Consider the following 23,571-nt stretch of genomic DNA (forward strand, 5'->3'; position numbering starts at 1 on the left):
TGATAATCATTTATATTGATTTGAATCCTATGGTTTTGTTTTACATAACAACCTTATGTTGTCCCCCCAGAAGAAACAATCAGACAGCTGTGGGGCAGCAGAAACTCAGTGAACCAAGCTATACAAAAATATAAAAAAGGGCTGACTGTAATGCTGCATGAGACACCACTTTGTTTATGCCAAGCATCTTTAAAAGCATCGACCAGCTTCAAGTTCAACATGGCCGGTTTGTGCGAGGATGCAGCCATTAGCTTTATTGGCTGCTGCTCATGCTCTCAGCGGTACTCCGAAAACATGTTTTCCTGCTTCCAGTTATGAAATAGGCTCTGCAAGAGCTTTGCAATCAAATTAGATGTGAAAGACAATTAGTCCAACCCAACAAAAGCTTTGCTAACATAAAACTTTAAAAACAAAACCTATTGGTTTTGAACAGAATTGTAAGGAATTGTAATACAGAATTGTATTTTAAATATGCTGCAAGTTAAAATAAAGGTTAGACTGTAATGCAAGAACTTGCTAATTATCACGTTATCAATGCACCTGTTTAGTGAATAGTCATTTTAAACTCCCATTTTATTCATTAGATAATGATGCAACTATTTTTTATTTATTTATAAAGCTAGTCAGGTTACATTGACAGTAGTAGTTACAAGTTGTAGAGTTTCTTTTGTTTTACCTAGCTGTTTAAAAACAGCCTAAATGCTGTAATTCAACAATCCCCCACTTAAGTTTTGCCACTGAAACCTCTAACCTGTACAATGAAATAAAAAACTACAAATATTTTCATTTAGTCACATAGGCTACAGCTCTTTTAGACGTGTTTTGCCATTAAAATATTCACATCCTTTTTATGAGCAATCATTGCTCATATTTAGACAGACAGTTTATACTTTTAAGAAGAAACAATCCAACAAAAGACTGAATCAAAACACAAAATGGTAAAGAGAAATCTGTCAGCATAACATGACTGGTCAAAAGGTCAAAGAGGTTAGATGACGTCTTAGCTAAAAAAAATATGCCGACCATATTCTGCCTGTACTTTTCTACATTAGTGTAAATAATTAACTATAAATTACCACTCCAGTAAAGATGTGTTTGAAATGTTAAAAAACAAAATCATTTTTATACACTCACACCTGAGTTATGCCAAACTTAACCCTGTCATAACATTGAGCCAAAAAACTTTGATCAGCAAAAATATCCAATAAAAATGCATCTGTCATGATTTATTTATCAAAAAATGTCAATATGTTCACTAGCCAGGGTTGCACAATACTAATACAATACTAATATATCTACATCAAAATGAAAATAATGAAAACTGTAGCAATCACTATTCTTTGCATGGCAGCTCTACTGCACCATACAGTATGAAGATTGGAAGGTAAGAAACCTCTGAATTTCAAAGGTAGTATTCCAACATCAGAAATTCCAGGTCATTTTTTAACATTTGAATTTGGTAAAGCTACTATTTTCTTTAAACAGATGTAGACTATATGACTAGTATCATTTACTCCAAACCTTGGATGTTACCTGGAAATCTAAGGCTTATGTGTTCTTAAAATTGTTGAACAGGTTAATTACTTTCACCATTCAGTGTGTTAGAGGAACCCCAGAATAATATTTGCTTATTCAGGTCAGTTTTAGGTGATTTAAAGAGAAGAACTATTACACAGATGAACAATTTAACCATCAGACTTTCCCTGCTGAGGAACCCAACAAACTGACTTTCTAAGCTGGATTCATGCATTGTTCTGTCAGACCAGCATACCCATAGTCAATACACATGAGCAAGACATCAGATTTGCGTTTATCCCTGTAGTTTTGTATGAAAAATACATTTTAAACTACCTCAATGGCTGTGTATCCCTTTAGTCATCTACAAAAAAAAATTTTAAGGTCTGATCGCCATATGCTTCAAAAAACACCAAAAAGTACGTAAATTTTTTTTAGAGGACTAATTGATACACGCCCGTTGGGGTAGTTTAAAGTAGGGATGCACGATATTGGGATTTTGGCCGATATCCGATATGCCGATATTTTAAAACTCATGTAGCCGATAACCGATACCGATACTGCTGGACAAAAATAAGTAGTCATTGAAAATAGCAGTTTTATTATCCATTTCTGACACTTTGAAAAATAATATACTCAAATATATTTTCATATGCTGATATCAAATAGATTTTTTTAAACGCGGTAGCGATCTATTTTACTTTCAAAATCTTGTGAAATTTCATCGTTCTGTTACAAACTCTTGTGATATTTTGCAAATTCTTGTGAGATTTTGTTAGTAAAATAGATCGATACCGCGTCAATATATCAACATATAAAAATATGGCAAAATTTCGTGAATTTTCGGGGGATTTCGTAGCATAACGATGACATATAGCAATATTTCATTAGTAAAAGAGGTTGATATGGTGTTTTTAAATGGCAATATATCAGCATATGAAGATAATGTGATATTTTACTGTATCAATATTTTTCCCTCGTCTTTAGAAGTTTTTAAGTCTGTAAAAAAGAAGTTTTTGAGGAAGAAGAAGAAGTAGTACTTTTTTATTTTATTTTTTAGACTTTAGAAACTCAGAAGCTGATCAAATATCGGGTTAAATATCGGTGGGGGTGCCGATGTCCGATATTCAGTTTTAAGGCTGACATAGGCCGATACCGATAGGGGGCCGATTGTATCGTGCATCCCTAGTTTAAAGTGTATTTTTCGTACAAAACTAAAGGAGTAAACTAAAGGGATAAACTGGGATAAAGTAAAGGGATAAAAAGGTTTTGACTATGGGTATGCTAGTCTGACCGGGTATGCTCATCTGACTGAACACTGTGCCAGTTCAGCTCTAAGACAATCGGCTAGCTGAAAAACCTTTTTCTAAAATTCCTGAGCAGCATTCAAAGACCTGCAATTTGCATAGAAGTTCCGTTTCTGGATTTTATTTTATTAAGTTAACTAATGTAAAGCACATGTCTTCCAGAAAAATGTAAAGAATATCTGTAATTTTTAAAAAGAACTGTCAGAATCCATAAGTTTGTTAACAAGCAGGAGAAGATTTTCACTAAACCCTCATCTGTTAGTTCTACAACAAAGTGGAAACCTTTTTCTGGTTTTACTGTAAAAATACAGAACATTGATCAAGTTTCAGTTAATAGTAGCCCATCTACCAGCTCAGGCGACATTGTGAAACCAAAGGGAAAACAAAAGCTTGGCCCGATGGGACGGGTGAAATCGAGTCAGGTGAGGCAAAGAAAAGACATAATGAGGAGATGTGATCCGAGGAGAGGGAGGATATTTTTGCTCTCCTGTGCCAAGAACAGGCCCTGGGCAGACAGCGATATAGATTTACCTTGGATGAGCCAGCGATAGATGATACGTTCTCTCCAATGTTACGCTACAAACACGGGGGAACTGCTGATGTGACATAAACCTTTTTTTTTTTCTATTGCAGCCTCAACATATGCCTTACCTGTTGCCTTGAACATAAACCGGTCATTGAAAAGGTGCAAATAAAGGTCAACATTCAGGCCGTGATTTCTGGTGATATATATGCTCTCCTTTGGTTTCATTCTGTGCCATCCCAGCATGATGGGATTTTTTTCCCTCCAGCCTCCTAAAGTTTTCTATGCATAATATTTTTACATATAAATCAGCTATTGCCTCAACTACACATGAAAAATTGCTCCATTTTCACACAAAAACATGCAGTCAAAATCAGTGTGACCTCTACTGTAGGAAGGATTTGTTACTTCATTTAAAGAAAAGGCAAGTGAAAATATCTACTTTCAAACTGCTCCTGTTCTCCGGGTCTGCAGTGTCCTAAGATCAGGAGCCTTTTTTTGGAACAATACACTCCATGAAGTCTAAGTGATTTAAAATGGATAATGAAGCACAAAAGCAATCAGTAAAGAACGATGGTTATAGGATTAAACAACAAGTCCGAGCATCTCCTCCTTGTCTATTCATGTTCATGCTCAATAGTGTTTATCATTTTAAACTTCTTTCATTTGCTTTTGTTAAGTAAAATCATATCTATTTGTTTTCCGGAATGAAGATTGGAGGAGTTGCTGGGTAGAGATACTGAAAGGATGAGGTATTGCTGTTTTGGTTCTGACCTTTTGAGGATAAAAATTCTTATTTAAGGTAAATATTACCTTTTTCTGCATCGATGTTACCTTGAACAAAGTACTGCAAAAAAATCTAAATCTAGATAAGTCATTTTTTCTTAAACTAAGTGCATTTGTTCTTGAATTGAGGAGGTAAAAGAGACATTTTGCCAATGGAACAAGACGATTTACATTTAGAATAAGAAAACTCTATTGGATAGTCTTATTTCAAGTGCATATTATCTAATAATCTTATTTTAAGAGTAAAATTACTCATTCCATTGGCAAACTATCTAATTTACCTGCTCAAATTAAGGTTAAATACACTTAATTTAAGAAATTTTTACTTATTTCTAGATCTTTTTTGCAGTGGAGATTTAAGCTCACATCTAATGACACTAACGGAAAGGTGCAGCTTGTAAAGAAAATGTTTTTATATTTTCTTGATTTCTTAGCTGATGCTGCCGGTTTTCTCTGGCAGGTGTGACAGTTTCTGTCACACTGATTAAAGCTCCTTACAAAGCAGAACTGCATCCAGGATTTCCCTCCACTTTAACAGCATGTGTGATTATCCAAACTGAAAACCTTTAGTGAGTTTACATCCACACAGCAAGTTCTGCGTGCCACCCTGCAGGAGCTCCACCCAAACGGGTGTTCTTTCTCAGAGCCCGTCACGAAGCAAACCCAACCTAAAGATGGATGCTGTCATTATTGCAAAGGTTTTTCACCAATAATGTGGCAATAAATAAATAAATACATACAACGGGGCCAAAACAAGAAACTTGCAAATGCTCAGTTAATTTTCAAACAATTTTGAGTCTGGTTGTAGTAGCAATATGCCATCCACTTTTTATTTTTGACAAAGGCTCCACAGCTGTGTGAAGTGCTTCATAAACTGAGCCCTGGTTTTCTGTTTCTGACGATCCAGTAAGGATATAAATATCCAAAGGACTACAGACTAAATTTTTAAACATTGATAATGATGTTATATCGAGAGGAAAAGATCTCAAGCTATCTTTGTAAGCATCCTTATTTGGTGTGACAACAGCTTTATTATCTGTATCAACTTGTGGAATTTAGATCTTAAAAAAATTGTATAATCTTGATATTGATATTCAAAGATTTTGAGCATATTTTTTTTATTCTGTTGTGTGATAAAACTTGTATTATATTATCATTCCAGAGAAAGAAATTGATTCATAAAGTTTTCCTGACATATCATGTATTTGCATAGTCAGATAGCTTTTAATGTAATGACCAACTCATTACCTCAAAGACAGAGAAATCTCCATCCATCCATCCATCCATCCATCCATCCATCCATCCATCCATCCATCCATCCATCCATCCATCCATCCATCCATCCATCCATTTTCTTCCGCTTAATCGGGGCCGGGTTGCAGAGGCAGCAGTCTAAGCAAAAATGCCCAGACTTCCCGATCCACGAACACTTCCTCCAGCTGCTCTGGGGGAACCCCGAGGCGACACCAGGCCAGCTCAGAGATATAGTCCCTTCAGCGTGTCCAGGCCTTCTAAAAGGCCTCTTCCCAATGGGACATGCCTGGAACACCTCCCGAGGGAGGTGACCAGGAAGCATCCAAAACAGATGCCCGATCCACCTCAGCTAAGATATCTCAATCTTTCTAAATAATAATGTTTTATTTTTATTGATTTCCCATTGGAGAAATTGACCTCTGCATTTAACCCATCCCCTTGAGGACCAGTGGGAATCCTGGGAGCCCTGTCGGGTTAACCCCTAGAACCCTACGGACCCACCGGTGGGTCCAGCTGCTACGTGACCTCGTAATTTTAACAAACCCCCAGTATTGATGTAAAAAACATATTTGGCACAGTTTGGTGACATTTTTGGATAAATGTGCCAAAATGGCCCCTCCGCCTAAGAAATTTCTCACTAATACCATTCTAAAATAAATATGATTCATCTGATTGAGTCCAAATTTGGTATATTTTTACACAACATTTAGATTTAAAAGTCTGTACTACTGTTTTGTGCTATAAATAATATTTTGGTAGTGTTTTGCAATGTTTATTTCAAAGAAAATTTTGGCGAGGTTCAAAAAATGCAAAATATTTTGTATTTTGTCCCTAATATTTCAGGCAGGGTCAAAGCTGCAATGGTGCTGACACCAGAAAACCATTCTATGACATCTTACCTTTACAGAGGTACCAAAAGTTTCTTCTTAAATCTAATAGCTGTGAGACTATAAGTGATTTACTTTTGTGTGTTTTTGTCAGGCAGAAATTTATTTATTCCCCCTGAGGGTGTAAGAGGTTAAGGGTCTTGCTCAGAGAGCCAGAGTGGCAGTCTGTGGAAGTGGGGCTCGAACTCAGAACTTCAGGATTCCAAGCTCTATGCCATAACCACTAGGCCACCTCCTCCCCAAGGTGTATCACTTTTCATCTTTACATAAAAATGATCTATAACGTCATTTTCCTCAGATAAATATAAAAATTTGCTCTTTTCTATCCATTTTAACCTTGACTTTTAAGGTCACAGCATTGGTTCTATATATGAATTATAACAGGTGGCTAACACCACACTAATCCTGACCTCAGGCTGCTCCACCCAACACAAACAAACCTAAATCTCAGCACGTTCACATCCAACAAGGCTGAAGCTGTATCAACAACAGCCGAATCAGAAAGGTCAACAAACTTATTCAGACCCTGAAGCCTTCATTAGCGAAGCCATCGCTGCAGCAGAGATGTTATTGATTTCAACTCCCAGCTATTGATCAGCATCTAGGTGTTCTGTGTGTCAAAGATCAAGTCTTAACTTTTATCCTTGGATTAAAAACAGGCAGAGAAAAGGTCCAGGCCTAACCGCAGGGCGTGAACACTGAAGAGGCGTGATTCTCCTCTGAAGTCACGCACGTTCTCACCACCAAAACAGGAACCGTGAGGTTCCTCCAGACCAACCCCAAAACAAGCAATAGATGATGCTAAATAAAGAATGATAATTAAACACAACTGGAATCATCAGGAATTAGCCTGTAAGCACAAACTATTCATCTAATAAAACTGGTAGTTTCCTCCCATCTCTCAGAACAGGAGATGTTTTATAGCTCAGCTGGATTTTGAGGTCTGTTATTTATCTAATTCCCCTGCTGCGCGTGCTCCCGGCTCATCCATCTTTCTGTCGTTTTCACCCACCCATCCACCCTCCTGAGTATTCCCACTGGGGCTGCCCCCTCTCATCTCAATGCATGTGCATGGAGGATTGTGTTTGTCTCAGAGAGGAGGCTGCATCATGACAAAAGAGAAGCTCCTGGACTCCACCAGACCCACACTGCCTCCAACCCCTCGGTTACTTCCACCCTTCTTCTCTGTGAATCTCTTTACCTTTTTCTTTACTTCACGCGATTTCCTCCTTGCCCTCTTTCTCTCCTTCTCTTTCTCCTTCTCATCTTCTGCAGCGAGATTCTCATCCGCCTTTTTCTTCAGCTGTGAGGCGGCGTGCGCCATGGTGCTCCAGCCCAGTTAATCCAGACAGGTGGGAAGCAAGGGGTGGGGGGGTGAATGGACTTCACCCTTTTTTTTATGTATTAGCTCCTAATTACTTTCCTTTCCTTCGTTTTCTCAGAGGAGAAGCCGTCACAGGTGTGGAGGGAGGTGATTGTCTAGGAGGGACTTTTAAAATTTCCCTCTTTGTTTGAGCTCTTCTTTTCTTCCTCTGCAGCTATTCACACTGTGTCTATGCTGTAATCCAGTTTGAAGCAGGGCAGACGCACGGCTATCCCGGTTTCATCTCCTTAAATTCCCACTCTGAAAATAATGCTTCTTCCACTGCTTTAGGTGCCAAAGGAATTAACCAAATCTAAAAAAATACGTTTCTTTTAAATGATTGTCCTCTAGTGAAGAAAAACAAAAAATAAATAAATAAATAAATGAAGATCAGCTTAGTTGCAGGAACATTTAGAGCTCCAGGGTGGCAGGTCCAAAAGGAGGCTGAAGCCCCTACATCAACACAAAGCTCTGGTGTCTGGTTAAATAGACAAGTCCTGTTGCCTGCTTGACTGGTTTCCCAAGTCTGCACCTGAGCAGCGAGCCATCCTCTGTGTACACGCAGCCGCACATGTTACGTCTAGCTGGGATGGGATGGAAATGACAGTGGAAAGGAGGCTGAGACAGAAGGATGAGATTGGAAGGGGGGGGGGGGGGGGGGTAAAGGAGGGGCAGAGAGAGGTAGAGAGAGCAGCTGGGACAGCAGGAAAAAAAGAGAAAGGAAGGGATGAATACCTCTGCGTAGTACCAGCTGGTTATGTTTAAGAGATAAGGGAGGAATAACATAGACTGCATGCAGGGAACATACAGGACCAACACACAGCATGATGGTCCTCACTGGTTTTATTCCATCTCCACACCCAACAGATTAAAACGCAACAATCACTTTAATCCGTTATGATTAGAAAAAAGAATCTAAACAAAGAAAAAAAGTCTGTATGAAAAACAAAGTTCTGTATTAATATGAAAAAAATAAGATTCAATTATTGCTATTTAGGCAGTGATGACCTTGGACTGAGCCTCAACATGTAACGTACGCTTCAGCCAGCAGACAGAGAGAACCGCCTTTGAAGGCACGGGGAGGAGTGGCCATAAGGAGGTCCAGGAAGCTTCCTAATCAGCTGGAACACAGCAGTTTTTCCTCCTTGTCCCATAAAACGCACCACGCAGGTGGCCCAGTACAACAGACTGGGCCAATCTGATGTTCTGCACATTAAGGGGAGATACAGACAGCCCCTCCCATTTTTAGAGGAAACAAAAGCAAACAAAAGAAGGAAACACCTGTTTATTATATACCAGTGAAATGCAACTAGCTACTTTACAGAAATCTTAACAATATTTTACCCAACAATTAAAGATAAATATTGCATTTGAGCTTTTTTCATAGAGAAACTTTTAATTCTTATTCCCAAAATATGATTAGTGCAGAAAAGTCTCATTTATGGCATTTCTTTAATTTCTAACCTTTTATTTGCATCCCTTGCCATCATTACTTATATAATTCAACCGTAGGCATCGAATATTTATATTTTAGAAAAGGGTTTTCCACTGTTAAATGTGAAGATGTGATATCTTCTGGGGATTTCTAATGGCTGGTTTAGTTGTTAAAAGTGACATAATTGGTCATCTAATATGAAAGTCTTCCTTTCTATAGAAAAACTGTTTCTATGCACATCTTAAAGCTACAGTGTGTAACTTTTAGCGACATCTAGCGGTCAGACTGCAGACTGCAGCAACATGAACATCCCCCCCCCCACCGCTTCTCCCCCCCAACAGTACGGCGAGCGTTACGGGACAAAATGTCTTCCACAACGTCTGCATCACCTACCTTCTCAAGTGATGAGGTTTGTTTACATAGATAATTTTACAGATAGTATTTCATTAATCTGTGTAGGGTATAGATTTCATGTAGACTTAAGATAATAAATATACCCGTTATTTTTTCTACATCGTTGTGACGTTTTGGCGATCTCGCAATCGCTAGTTTGTTGGCTCTGCGTTGCCGTAGCGCAAAGATGTCTGCCTCCATGGCTGCGAGACCCGCTCCTATGTAATTATAAATAACGAATTCTAAGGCAACGCAAATATTAAGGTTAAGAGGCTGAGCTCGTAGATGATGATAAATAACATAGGTATGTATAATATATTACATTTCTGACTGTATATCCCTGTAATTATTACACACTGTAGCTTTAAGTTGACATAACTTTAAACAGAATAAGTTTCAAATCTAATGAAAATTAAAACTATAATTGACAAAAAGGGACATAATAATTCTAATGGCTAAAAGAAACAATAGGATTTAAGGGTTTGGTCCCATTAACAGAATCTTTCTTTAATATTTTGCACTATTACAGTTCTTAGAAACATTTATCCTTGTATTTTAGTGTGCAAACGATTAAATTACATGCATATAGTCTATCATAAAAGAAATGTCTTCCTTACCTGGAAATTCCTGTTCAACAAAGTCGCCAGAGCTAATAAAAAACTTTACTTAATGTAATATAATAAGTAATCTGTCAGGCAGTGGTTTCAGCTGTGATCTATTATAATCCCTCATTATGTCCATCTATAAGAGGATCTAACGACTAAGATGTAGCAGCCCCTTAAAGGCCTCTTGTCTCCTAACAGCTAAGATTAACTTGAGGTGATTCCTTTCAATGTGGATCAGATTCTTAAAACAACTGTAACAACAGATGAAGACATTGGGAAGGTTTTTAATTTTCTTTCTTGTTTCTAGTGGTGTTTATCATCCAGGATATTTAGCCAGTGAATCTGCTCACTGAGACCAGGAACAGCACTTTAGAAAGCATCTGATTCAAAATTTGGATCAACATCAGAAATGTCAGTCCCATTTGTCCTGTTTAATTACTCGTAATCTGCTGTTTCCTTTCTGAGACTTTCTCCATTAATCTTTGAGTCGTTGTGTTGTTTTTTTACTACAATTTAGAGGATTCTAAGCAGTGATTTACAGAAAAGGCACTGCAGTTAACCAAATTATGTCTGAATGTGTGTCACTGGCTTACACATGGAATGAGCAATGTTATTTTCCGCAAAGGAATAATGCACTTTCACCCTAAGGGGATTTCAAATAATTGTCCTCCTTTCAGATTGAAAGAGAAATGGAATACATCAATATTTAAAACAAAATGTTATTTTGCAGGACTATTGCTTGAAGTAGAGCCTCTACATCAACTGGAGTCAGCTGGGGGGATGCAGGCATCTGATCAAGTTGCCTCTGGGAGGCTTTTCTGTCCACATGTCATTGGGAGGAGACATCAAACTATCAGAGGGACTTTAGATCTATTAAGGTCTGGGAAAGCTAAAATAAATGGAGCTGAGAAGGGATGTTATGGATAAGGATGTCTAAGTTTTGCTCATGAAGTTGTAAACTACTGTGAGCACATCTTGAATATGCAGAATAGGCTGTATAAGATCAATTGTTTCAGATTTTTTTTTAATAAAAAAAATTAGAAAACTTTTAAATTCTTCAAAATGTGCATCATTAAGAATAAACAAAATACATAAAATCTTTAAAAAATAACCTCTCCATCTAAAGAAGCATCTTTCCTGTGGTGTTTGGCTCCCTCTACTGGTGTATCAGAAAACTGTTTCATGTGACCCTTTTTTCTTCTTATTCAACAGAAATCAACAAAATAAAGTGCTGGCAAACCCTGTGGCCCAATCTGCTGTGTTCCTACTGGGATTAGAATTAATTAGCTAGTATATAGATTGATCAGAGCCTTCAAATCCCACACAGTCGCTGTGAAGCTTGGAAATAAAAATAGGCAATGAGACGCCATCCCACAGTCACTTCTGTTTCTTTTATTTCAGTTTTTTTTATGTGTTAAGAGTTATTTTCTCTTTTTTCACATTAATTTGGTTCTAATATTGTTTCTCGTTAATAATAATTAAAAAAAGCATAATTTACCAGTAATTTATATTTAGTCCAACAGATTTAAAAGGCCCTCCAACTTTGAATTTATGTCTGACCTTTTTTTTAATGTAAAGAAAACAAATTCTTATTATGACATATTTTCTCTAGATCTATTAATTCTCTCTCAGAATATCAACATGCAAAAATACCAGGAACTAAAATGTATCTCTCTGTCCGGTTACTTACTAACTGCCCACGATGAAAGAGGGCAGCGACTCATGGTCAGATGAGGCAAAATCACAACAAATATATCTAATAGGGTGGCAGCTAATTAGTAACCTATAGGTTATTCTAACAATTAAACTCAACATCCACTAATTTTTTTTTAACTCTTTAATTTCATTGTATATGATCTGAAATAGTACACAAACTAGACAGTCACAAATGCTTCTGTTTTTTTTGTTAGAGAATCAATACTTTTTTGCCTGCAATCCAATAAAATCGAACATTTATGCCAAGCTTTGCATCTGAGGCTGAAGAAAGAAGTTCTAACATCAACAAGTCAAAAGCTCAGCTCTTTCTGCTTAACATCAATAATATGCAAAATGAAAAGCTCAATATTACATTGAATTCTGGATTTTAAAAGAAAATTTTTAACATCATAAAAAAAAGTTTCTATTTTTTCCATATTTTTTCCAGACAAAGGAGTTTTTCCTTTCTAGCAAAAAAGTATTCAGATTTGGATGGGCAATTTAGGACTTATTGCTGCTCTGAGTGGGTCACTCCTTCGAGTTTTTTTTTTCTTCAATTATAAATTTCTTCAGATTAATTTTAATCTATCTAATATTTAAAACAATATTAAATATTAGATAGATGAAAATTAAACTGATTGTTCCAGCCATAATGTCTAGAAGAACTAAGGTGAGACATTCAACATAAGGAACGCCCAACTGTAAAGCATTGAGGTGGCAGCATCATGCTGGGGGGTCGTGCATGCATATTTAAAAATGCAGATTTAACAGTAAGGACCACCAATAAACTTCACTTCAGTTCCAGCATTAGATAGTTAAAACCTTAAAGCAGTTGAGTTTTCCAGCGATGATCCTAAAATGAAAACTTTTATGAAATCAACAAAGCAGTTCATTCATGCTAATTTACATGAACTGTTATATTTCTACTGGGAGAGGATGCTTTTTGCATTTTGAAAAAAGACATTCAGCCAAACATTGTAGGGGAAAAAAATCAAATAAAATGAATGGGAGCAGTGTATAATATAATAAAGTGCAGCCCTGATGCTGGGCTGTCACATCAGAGAAAATCTCTTTATTTCGACACTGCACGGTTACGTCTTTCAACTGTCTAATGTCTTACTGTCTACCTTCAGACATGAAGCAGAGACCAGATACCTGATGAACAGTGCACCAAATAAACTTAAAAAGAACTAAAAAACATAATTCACAATTTGATGTTTAAATGACTGGTAAACAAAGCTTGAGGCCTGATGGGCTTCAAACTGAGCACATATGCAAGAGGAGATGGAGATGGAGTCAGGCTCTGGGTATGCAGTTAAAAAATGGGATATATTGTGTTTATAGATCAAGAAAAACAACAAGATTGAACTACAAACAGAAACTGAAGCTTTATAAAGGTTTTCCATTAGAAGTCAGATGTCCAATAAGCCCTAATTTGTCCAGAAAAAAAATGGAGAAATGGAGGGAACCCTTTAGAACGATTTACCACGGATCCATAACGAGGGCTTTGAAATGAAGACAAAATGTATTTATCTCTGTCTGTCCTTCTGTCACGGGTCAGCCTTGGTCTCCTGCTGGCACTCTGCCAGCTGTCTCCTTGGCAACAGGATACAAGAGCCACAAATAGCCCGTAGCAGCACATCCCTCCGCTGTGCCAGTGCTAGATCGGACCACATCACACCTCTTTAAATTTCATATCCCTCCCCAGTAACAGATAGATCTGAAAGGGGAATCACGTGGTTCTGATCTCTCCTGTTTTACCAACAATGTTTTAACGTTTGTTTAGACCATTTTAAAGGATCTGAGTTTGCAGGATAATAATTATGAAGAGAATGAGTCCCTACCTTCCAATGGAAAGTACGGTAGGCTGACAAATGAATATTTTCCTTCCTTCATGAGTATGTCCCCCCCCCATACAAAGTACCGGTATGTGATGTGGTGGGAAATAATGTTTTCTCTGTGTGTGTATGTTTTTATATTAAATGGTTCTGGTGCCTCGTGGTCAGTTCTCCCTTGAAAAAAAATATTTATATTAATTTATATTAATCCTAATAAAAATAAATAAACAAAAACATTTTTGGGGCTTTATGGGAGCGTGTTTTACATAAATAGGTTCATGTTCTCTGCCCTTCCTCGACTTCTGCAGATACCTGGGCATTTCTGACTGTAGTGAAACAAACAAAAGTACTGAATTTATCTACATTGGACTCCAGTCAAGTAGCAGAAGTATTGATAATAAATAGAAACCACATATATCTGACATGAATACTTGTGCATTTTTAATTCATTACTTCTTATACATTAAACAAATGTCCTTTTAAGCTATCTCGTCTGTTCCTTTAAAAGGCTGACTGCACTTAGACCAGTTTTACAATAAATCTGCAACATTACAAAATATGTTTAAAATGAGTTTAGATGCCCTGATAAGATTGTTTTGCAAATATTAAGGCGTGTTTGGATCTGCCTAAATAAAATGAGCAGACTGCACTGTTTAATGGCAGTTAAGAGTGGTTGTAAAGAAAGATAAGGTTCTAAGCCACGCAGTTAGAGTTGATAATGATAAATAATAAATATATACTAATTATAATACAAAATGTTATCAATAGAGCAATTTACATAGGTGACATATCTCAAACAAAAGCAAATATATAAATAATCAAAATAACTAAAGTTAAATATAAAACAGAATATCAAAATATATTTTTTAATGTATGATTGCTTGGTGAAGACACATGCAAAAAAAGGTCCACACATACACCGTCTACTGAATTGCATAAACAAATTATTTAGCACCTCCTCTGAAGCTCTGCTCTGCATGTACAAACATGTTTGCATTAGAGACCCTTAATGTTTCAAAACAACAAACTACTCAGGAGTTAAAAAAATATATTGGATTCATTATTTTTAAACACGTATTCTGGGTTTTAGTGAGTAGAATGTGTTTCCAGCCTCATAATTAGGCATATGACACCATAAATACCAAAAAACATTCCATGAATACTTAAAGGAATAGTACACCCAAAACATGATTAGCCTTCATTTTCTACTCACCCCCATGCTGAACAACACTCTGGAGTACTTTTTTGATATCTCAAATGAATCTGGAGATCTGGGAGGCTTCTTGCTGTCTGCTGACATTCAAATAATGGAGGTCTATGGCGCCCGAGACAGAAAGGTCCATAAAAGTCCACAAAAAACGTGTCAATATTCCTCCATGCTGCTCGTCCAATGTATTCCAAGTGTCCTGAGTGGGTAGCGTCCATAATTTACTCGAAACAAAGTCATTTAGAATGTTTTTAGAGCATAAACAGTAGTGTATAGGATTTCCTGAAAGCGCGTTCACGACATTACGGAAACCGCGGCAGACCAACCCAGACGAAAGTGCGCATTCAGCTCGGCAAAGAACTCATGCTCTTCCTCAACACTGAAGTCCTCAGACATTTTTCTTTCGTTGTTTCTTTCTTTGCACAGGTAAACAGCACATTTCTTCTTCTACGCTTGCATTATTGGCAGAGCAGACGCTGAATGCGCACTTTCATCTGGTTTGGTCTGCCGGCTTCCGTAGCATCGTGAACGCGCAGGTGCGCGCTTTCAGGAAATCCTATACACTACTGTTTATGCTCTAAAAACATTCTAAATGACTTCGTTTCGAGTAAATTCTGGATGCTACCCACTCAGGACACTTGGAATACATTGGACAAGCAGTATGGAGGAATATTGACAGGTTTTTTTGTGGACTTTTATGGACCTTTCTGCCTCGGGCACCATAGACCTCCATTATTTGAATGTCAGCAGACAGCAAGAAGCCTCTCAGATCTCCAGATGCATTTGAGATATCAAAAAAGTACTCCAGAGTGTTGTTCAGCATGGGGGTGAGTAGAAAATGAAGGCTAATCATGTTTTGGGTGTACTATTCCACGAAGTCTCTATTTATGCTGCAGAATATGCTTCATGGAATGTCAGACACGTCAAAAAGAGTATGTGTGGATTATAGGAAACCCCTTTGATGAGGAAAATTACAATCCAAGTTCACTGCCTTTGAAGATCTAATTCTTATAAATCTTCCTCTCTTTACACTCAATTTATGTTTGTCTTCTCTGATTCCGAACCCTCGCTGGCATCATCAAGGTTAATTAGTCATGAACTTTCCCTTTTAGAGACCAATAAGTCATCCTAATCCATGCACACACACACACAGAGAATTTATATCCTATCCTACACACAATGCACACACCCGCACTCAGAGAGCATACTGGAAACCAGCAGGATGCAGCCACTTCAGGATGGGTATCCTGACCTAACTCTGCTGGGCATGCTCAGTAGAACCATGAGAGCGACCCCGGCAGTGACACCCTGGCAGCCTGTCATGGAAACACATAACGAAGGAGGCATGTGGCCACTGGGAGAGGTTGCTGCAGAGCGAGGTGTTGGAGATGGTGAACGGTAAAAGCTGATCTACAGGAAAGCAAGTAGTAACAGGAAAGTATGCAGAGACCCTTTCAGCTAAAATTTATTCCACTTTGTGCTCTTTTACAAACCAGTCTCCAAATCAATTCATTCACCAGGTTCTCCTTAAACAGAATATTCTTTTTTCAGACATTTCCCTTTCCATCCAAGAAGCTTTTTCAATTCAAAATGTCAGGAATAGCGTTGAGAACGGTTGGTTTTGTTTCAAAAACATGCAAATTCAAACAGACGAAGGGGTCCACCCTTCTGGAATGAGGGTCGTTTGGTTTCCTTTGTCAGCTAAATGGAGCAGTGGATAGCACCTTGCAAGAAGGTTCCGGGTTCCCGGCCCGGGATCTTTCTGAATGGAGTTTGCATGTTCTCCCTGAGCATGCATGGGTTCTCTCTGGGTACTACGGCTTCCTCCCACAGTCCAAAAACATGACTGTTAGGTTAAATGGCTCCTCTAAATTCTCCTTAGGCGTGAATGGTTGTTTGTCTCTGTGTTGCCCTGCTATGGACTGGATACCTTTCCAGGGTGTATCCCGCCTCTCGCCCGTAGACAGCTGGTGATAGACACCAGCACCCCTCACGACCCCGCTTGGCATAAACGTGACAGAAAATGGATGGATCTCACATTGGAGAAATGTACCTCTGATTTTAACCCATCCCTTTGGAAAGCAGTGCGCTGCCATCGTGCGGCGCCCGGGGAGCAGTGTGGGTTTAAGGGTCTTGCTCAGGGAGCCAGAGTGGCAGTCTGTGGGAGTGGGGCTCGAACTCAGAACCTCAGGACTCCAAGCACTATTCCCTAACCACTAGGCTGCCGCTCAACGCATCAATTCCAAGGTTTCAATTTTTTTTTTCAAATCTGATTTTTATCGAGTCTCATTACGAAACTCAAGCCCCGTGTGTGTGTGCCAAAATAATACAGAATCATGACATTAAAAAGCAATAAGCAATTATAGCACAATAACAAAAGAATAACAGCAATAGACGGTGCAAGGATTGGCCTGGTTAAAGCAGTTTAAAAAATAAGCTATTAAGAGCAATACTGAAGCCGTGATCTGTCCAACAATACTCCCTCCAGTAACTGTTGAAGAAAGGACTCTGAATTTATGAATGCACAAAAGTAAAACAAAAATGCTGCAGTTTAGAAATCACTAATACTGTCTGATAATTAGGCACACCTGCAGCCAGCTGATTAGCAGGCCACTTCAACACTTTTTTCCGTTTATATTTGAATAGATAAAGCTATTAAAAGCTAGTTTTTTTATCTATGGACATGGATGCTTTACTGAAACACAAATACCTTTCTGATTTTAGGGTCATATATCTAAAGACTAAAAATTTTAAAAAGTTTAAAAATTTTAAAGACATATTTCCTCCATATTTTGCCACGGTTTAGGTTTTATTCTTAAAAGAATTGAAAAAAAGGGGCTACTGTAAAAGTACTTAATTTCAAAGGGAATATAGGCCAAAAAACAATTGCCATCCTTTCGGCCACCCACTCATCAATCCATCCATCCATCCATCCATCCATCCATCCATCCATGGCCCTGAATAGATCACCAGCCCATCGACGGGTTGACCAGAGCAGCACTAGCTCTGAACTCTCTCTTACACCACTATCTATGATCTTCGACTTCAAGAAAATTTTTTACATATTACGCCCAGATGCATAAAAATTGGGGTGAAAAGTAGACCTCATAAGGAATTCCTTATGATTACATAACACTCTCATGTTAGCTTATTTAAGTCTGAAAGTGAATAATGTTGGGAAAACAAACGGACACTAATTGGTTTCGGGTTTAACTCAGTTAAATCCATAAAGGTTGACCTTACTGGTCTTGCTGATATTGGTAATATCAATTAAACAAGTGGGTCACCCACAAGATGCCCATCATTACAACTTCAGTTTGATTAAAATCCATTTAAAGCCATTTAAAGATTGTTTTGATAGATATATATCAGTGAAAAACAAACGGTTCAAGTTCTAAAGATTAAAATGATTGTTAGAATTCCCCAGTTACTGCATATATGGAGGCGTTCTTGTATCAGCACAGAAATATGATGTGTTATATCTATTTGTGCTTGGAGTGTGCAATTAATTTTTATTGTACATGTCGGCTGTTTTTGCGCTGATTCATACCTGGGTCCTATCAAAACAGGAGAGAGCTTGGTTCTTTGATAGTGTTCAGTAAGTGCTCTGTTTGTGCTGCTCATACGTCACGGCAAACAAGCACATGATGTGTCTGCGTTTTCCCGTTTGCCCACTGCACTGATGGCTGCGGTAGAGCGAAGAGAAGGGACTGATTACAGTATAATTAACTGTAAGCACACGTGGCTGCCACCAGTATAGTTCACATATAAACAGACAGAGAAATCTAGACAAATAGGGAGGTGCATCTCAGTGAGTGTGAGGAAGAGTCTGGGTGTTTCCAGCAGATGATCTGTGGCTATTCTCAATCAGCTCAGAAGATCCTCTCTCCTACCTACATGTTTCATATTTAACCATGTATTTCTTTTAAACCTTTATTTAAACACTGAAGTCTGTCGATATTTGGGGTTATAGCTTTTATCTGTGGATGGGTTATTAAGCTGTTATTATTATTTTTATCTCAGTTAAAGTTTCTGCTACAATTTATTGGCAGTTTTAGGTTGGATAAGCAACAAAAGCTTTGAGTTCAACATTAACTAGTAATTAGTTTACTATCTAACTTACCGGTTAACGATTAATACTGTTAGTAACTATTTCCAATTGCAACCCTTTTTTTTGCTGTCTAGGGACAACATAAGTTAACAACACTAGAAACAACACTTCCATTATTTTCTATAAACAGCATGCACACATTGAAAGTAATCACTCAGTGCATCAAAATAATTTATTGTGGTGGTTATTTTCTGCCACACAAATGGAGAGAACTAGAAGATTTATAAAAAAAAATTTACAACATCTTGTAAAATGGCAAAGATTAATCAATAAGGATCATAAACACAGAGGCCCTGACCTCATAAGACCCCAAATAATGAGTGCTATCAAATAAAAAAGGACATGGGGAACTAATAAGTGTGTTTCCAATGATCTTCTAAGTTTGTGTGGAAAATAAACAACAGGTGCAAAAGTGTGGTAGACGGTCATATTTGTATGAGCATTCTGCATGTAAAGGCTGGAGAGGATGAGAAAGCGGCAGATATCAGAAAATATACAAAACAATTCAAAATATTAATAAAAGTTCCCTTAACCTAGTTTGGATGTTAAAATGCTGACTGAGAGCTAGTTATTGCATTTCTTGTTATGTAAGTTTGAACACTGAGAAAAACTAACCACCAAAGCATGAAATGTCATGTAAGTAAAATAATTCAACTATAATTGCAGATTGGTAACATCTTAGAGCTGGGCAACATGGAATAAAAATAATAGCCTGATACTTTTGAATGGTATGGCAATATACGATATATTCATTTCGATATGTTTTATGGCTTTCTGTAAATATAGCTCTGAATCAAAGCCTAAATGTTACACAGGCACATTTTCTAAAAAAAAAAAAAAAAAAAATTGCAAATATATAACAAAGTAGACCATCTTGCTATAAACAATATAGACTCATCTTCTAGCAGTTTTGAAAAAGGGATAATTTTTAAATCTCGACATATTGCTTGCCCAACAACATTAAATAAAAAGATATTACACAATCAGATAAGCCTTGCTTTTTAAGAAGGCTAACAGGTTCGGAGAGTTTTACACAATTTTCAGACTTAATCAATTAACTGCACTAAAGATAACCTGTACATAAACAGAAGCTCTGGATTTAAAATGTCATCCTTTCAAAGCATAAGGTTCCGTATTTGTTTTCATCTCTGCCCATGTAAATAAAAAAATATTTTTGTGCGATCTTTAAACTTTGATCTACAGAGAGGAAAAGCCAGGAGCCCAAATACCAACTTTAATTCAAAACCTTGCAAACGATGGCATCAACTATGTGGAAAAAATTTTGTTTTGGAAAAACATATGAGCAAAAATCTTAAGGATCGCTACTGGAGTTCACTGCAAAGGTCACTGGCTGCGATTTCCACAGCTGAACACACAGAAGATGATGACATCATCCTCTCAGTCTCCTGTCACCATGGCTACAGTCACATCAGCCTGACTACTCCAGTCTGACATCTTTACTTGTCTTCAATCAGAACTCCATCTCAGAAATCGAGGCACATTTCAGGCGACAGCTTCACAGCATTTGATTTGAAAATAGTCATGTGTGGCGGTTATAGCTGTTTGTATATTTACTGAAATCTGATCCTTAAACACTCAAATTTAGAGCAGCTGTCCGAGAACAGGGAAATAATCACCTGTCCTATGATCAATAAATAACACAACAGCTTGTGATACTAAATAGTTGTATTTCAGCATAAGGTAAGGTGTAAGTTTTAGGAGTGGCACATCCTGCACTCATCTTTTAGGAGTCGTGCTCCTTATTCCAGGAGGAGATTTCAAATGTTCCTCTTACAAAGTACTTCATAAGGACCAGACTCTTGCATGTGTTTAAAGTTAAATTCAAAGACTAAAGAGTTCGACATTTTTTTATATTTTTTTTTAGCTGGTCAGCAGACAAATGAGTAAAAAAAAAAAATTCCTTGAATTTATTAGCAACCTGCAAAACCACCTAAGATGGGTTGTAGGGAGAGATGCTGGAGAAGAGGAGAAAGGATGCAAGGACAATTGAATCAATGAATGAGCAAAAAACAGTCTATATTTACCCAGAATTTAATAATGTATTAACTTAATTAATAAATGACTTCACAGAGTAAAAAAAAAAAAACATTCAGGAGAAAAATAGTTGGTCTCCTAACATGTAGGTGATGCAGAACAATGTATAATAAATGGGTAGCTGCATAAAACCACCTTTAGTGAGCGTGCACAGATCCTCTTCATAAGAAACAGATTAATGTGTAAAAAAAAAGAACAATAAACTGAGTTTGTTTGATTGCAGCCACACCTGGCAAATAAATATATCACATTAAATCGACATGAAGATACTGGAGATAAATGAGTTTAGAGCTACTGAGTTACGACTGGGAGATCTAGCAGCTACACAGTGCAGCAGGAAATAAATAAATTTAGAGTTCAGCTACTTTGGAGTCCCTCCAGTGCAGGTTTTCATCAGTGATCTATAGCTGACACTGTGCAAGCTTTTCTGCAGACCACGGCTCCTTCGCAATTTGCTACTGCTGCTTAGTCAGTTGCCTCAACATTAAACTAATTCCTCACGTTTATGGCTTCTGAGCACATTTTACCCTGACAGAGTAACATTAATGGAAGCTTCCATCAGCAATAATTGAGGGAATTTATTGCTTCTCTAAAAACAACATCTCTACAACTAAAGATTTGTCAACGAAAAGAGTCTTACAATTTAATTTTCAATTACTATAATTTGAATATTCTACTCACACACACAAAAAAAATAATTTATGGCTTTGTAATAATTCATAATCCACAGAACTAAAAAAAAAAATGCTTACAAACATTGCCAAACGGGAAAAAAATAAAATTTACATTCCATTCATTTCTGCTGCAAAAAGAAAAGATAATAAAATAGTAAAAGACATTTGAAAAAGAATCTTAAAGGTATACTATGCAACCGGTGTTGATTTTCCAGCGAGGCTCCCCCCAGAGGGCGAAAGTAAAAGTGCACTGTCGTAAATATGCACATCTGTTCTCCTGGTTTCTCCGTCAAGCCAGGTGCGGTTGTTTTGAGCTTAGCAGACAGGCGAACGCGACGAATGACTAAGCATCTGTCGCGCGTGACGCGCCGCAAACGGGCTGCTGCTCGAGATGGAAAAATTGAATTTTTGCTGCTCGACGCGCCACGTCAACCAATTAGAGAAGCTGATCTGGGAGCTGGCAGGGAGAGAGACACAGCGCTGATGATCAGAGCACTGTGGTCACTCCTCTTAAACAGTTTATTGACGCCTAAATTAACTTAAAATGCAGAAATCTGCCGGCAGAATATGTACGTTTTTATTATCCTGCTGCCTGCAGTTTGGATTATTTAGATGAAAAACACCTACCAGCTGCCGTGGTGAACCGCGAGGAGGCGACCCGGCCAGAGGCTGCTGATGAAGGGATTCCTACTGTCGGCGCACCGCTGGTATGTGGGGGTCTGAGCGGCTCCGACAGAAAAAATATCGGAAGGCAGGATGGTAATCTGGATGAACTGACTGCACTGATTACGTTTTCACTTGCATTTTCTCACTTAAAAACATATTAAAACTACTTTATTCCCACTGATCACAGCAAATATAGCTGCAAGGCAGAGAAAGGATAGTGAAGCTCCGCCCAACGCGCGTCAGACACACTTTTGCACCGCACAGCCAGAGCAGCAAAGCTGCTTCAGCCGTGCGTCAGAACTAACTGGTACAAGCAGTAAAAATGAAGCAGCAGACGCGATTTTGCTGCATCCGGTGTGAAAGCAGCGCTGCACAAAGATCGCCACTGTGCTAGCAACGAGCATGGTTTTAACTGGGGGGTGTAGCAGGTTTCGCCGTAAAGCAAGACCGTCTCTCGCGAGACTTCTGAGCCTGTGGGTGCGGGTCGGTGCTCCTGCAATTGCAAGTGCGGTATTTCCCCCACAGACCACCAGGGTGGCTGAGAATACCTTTGTTCAACCTGAAATGACTCATTTCATCATCCAAAACGTTATGGAACACATTAATTAACTGAAAAATGTTGCATAGTGTGCCTTTAAAATGGGGTAAACATTTGTATCCAACCTCCGTTACTCTGTTGCCTCAAAATGTATCCCTACAAATTGCCAGTGAAAATCAAATAAAGTCATCTTTTGTCTAAATGAATCTTGGTGGCTACCTGAAGTTTCCTATAAAGTAGCTTTTAAAACATCCATCCATCCATTTTCTTACACGCTTGTCCCGAATGGGGTCGCAGGGGGTGCTGGTGCCCATCTCAAGCAGTCAATGGGCGAGAGGCGGGGTCCACCCTGGACAGGTCGCCAGTCCATTCATGCACACACTCACACCTAAGTTTTAAAACAGTAAATAATAATTTCAACATCTCAGAGATGATGTGTGAAAATAGCACACCTACCAATACAGTGCCCATCTAAACAGACAACAGGAAAGGAGAGTGTTAATCAAAGAAAAAGCCTATTTAACTTTGGAGGAGCTGCAGCAATACATCAACCTGACTCCGCCAGATGGATTTGCTCCGTGTATCCATCTGGAAACCTTCCGTAGAAGTAATTTTGGGAAGGGGCAAAAATACTGGTTAGCTGATTGGCCTATGTTGGTGATAGACGGGCCAAATAAACCAATCAGATCAACGAAGCATATGACGTACTAACAGAGCGA

General features: G+C 38.1%; 1 protein-coding gene across 49 annotated transcripts in view; it reads right to left on the reverse strand.

The window, feature by feature from the left end:
- The window catches only part of LOC119791111 (ankyrin-3-like), a 241,780-nt gene that overhangs the window by 164,388 nt on the left and 53,821 nt on the right, over nt 1-23,571 (reverse strand). For 38 of the 49 annotated variants that reach the window (XM_038297014.1, XM_038297005.1, XM_038297007.1 and 35 more), the window contains exon 1: nt 7,474-8,234. The exons of 2 other annotated variants lie outside the window; for them this stretch is intronic. In XM_038297014.1, coding sequence (XP_038152942.1) covers nt 7,474-7,596 — 123 coding nt within the window. In that variant the 5' untranslated portion in view covers nt 7,597-8,234. Of the gene's footprint in view, nt 1-7,473; nt 8,235-23,571 lie in introns of those variants that run through there. 9 more of the 49 variants (XM_038297028.1, XM_038297025.1, XM_038297027.1 and 6 more) reach the window with 3 other exon arrangements.

This window comes from Cyprinodon tularosa, unplaced genomic scaffold (assembly GCF_016077235.1).
Source record: "Cyprinodon tularosa strain WSP-4 unplaced genomic scaffold, ASM1607723v1 ctg38, whole genome shotgun sequence".
In the NCBI taxonomy this organism is placed as follows: domain Eukaryota; kingdom Metazoa; phylum Chordata; class Actinopteri; order Cyprinodontiformes; family Cyprinodontidae; genus Cyprinodon; species Cyprinodon tularosa.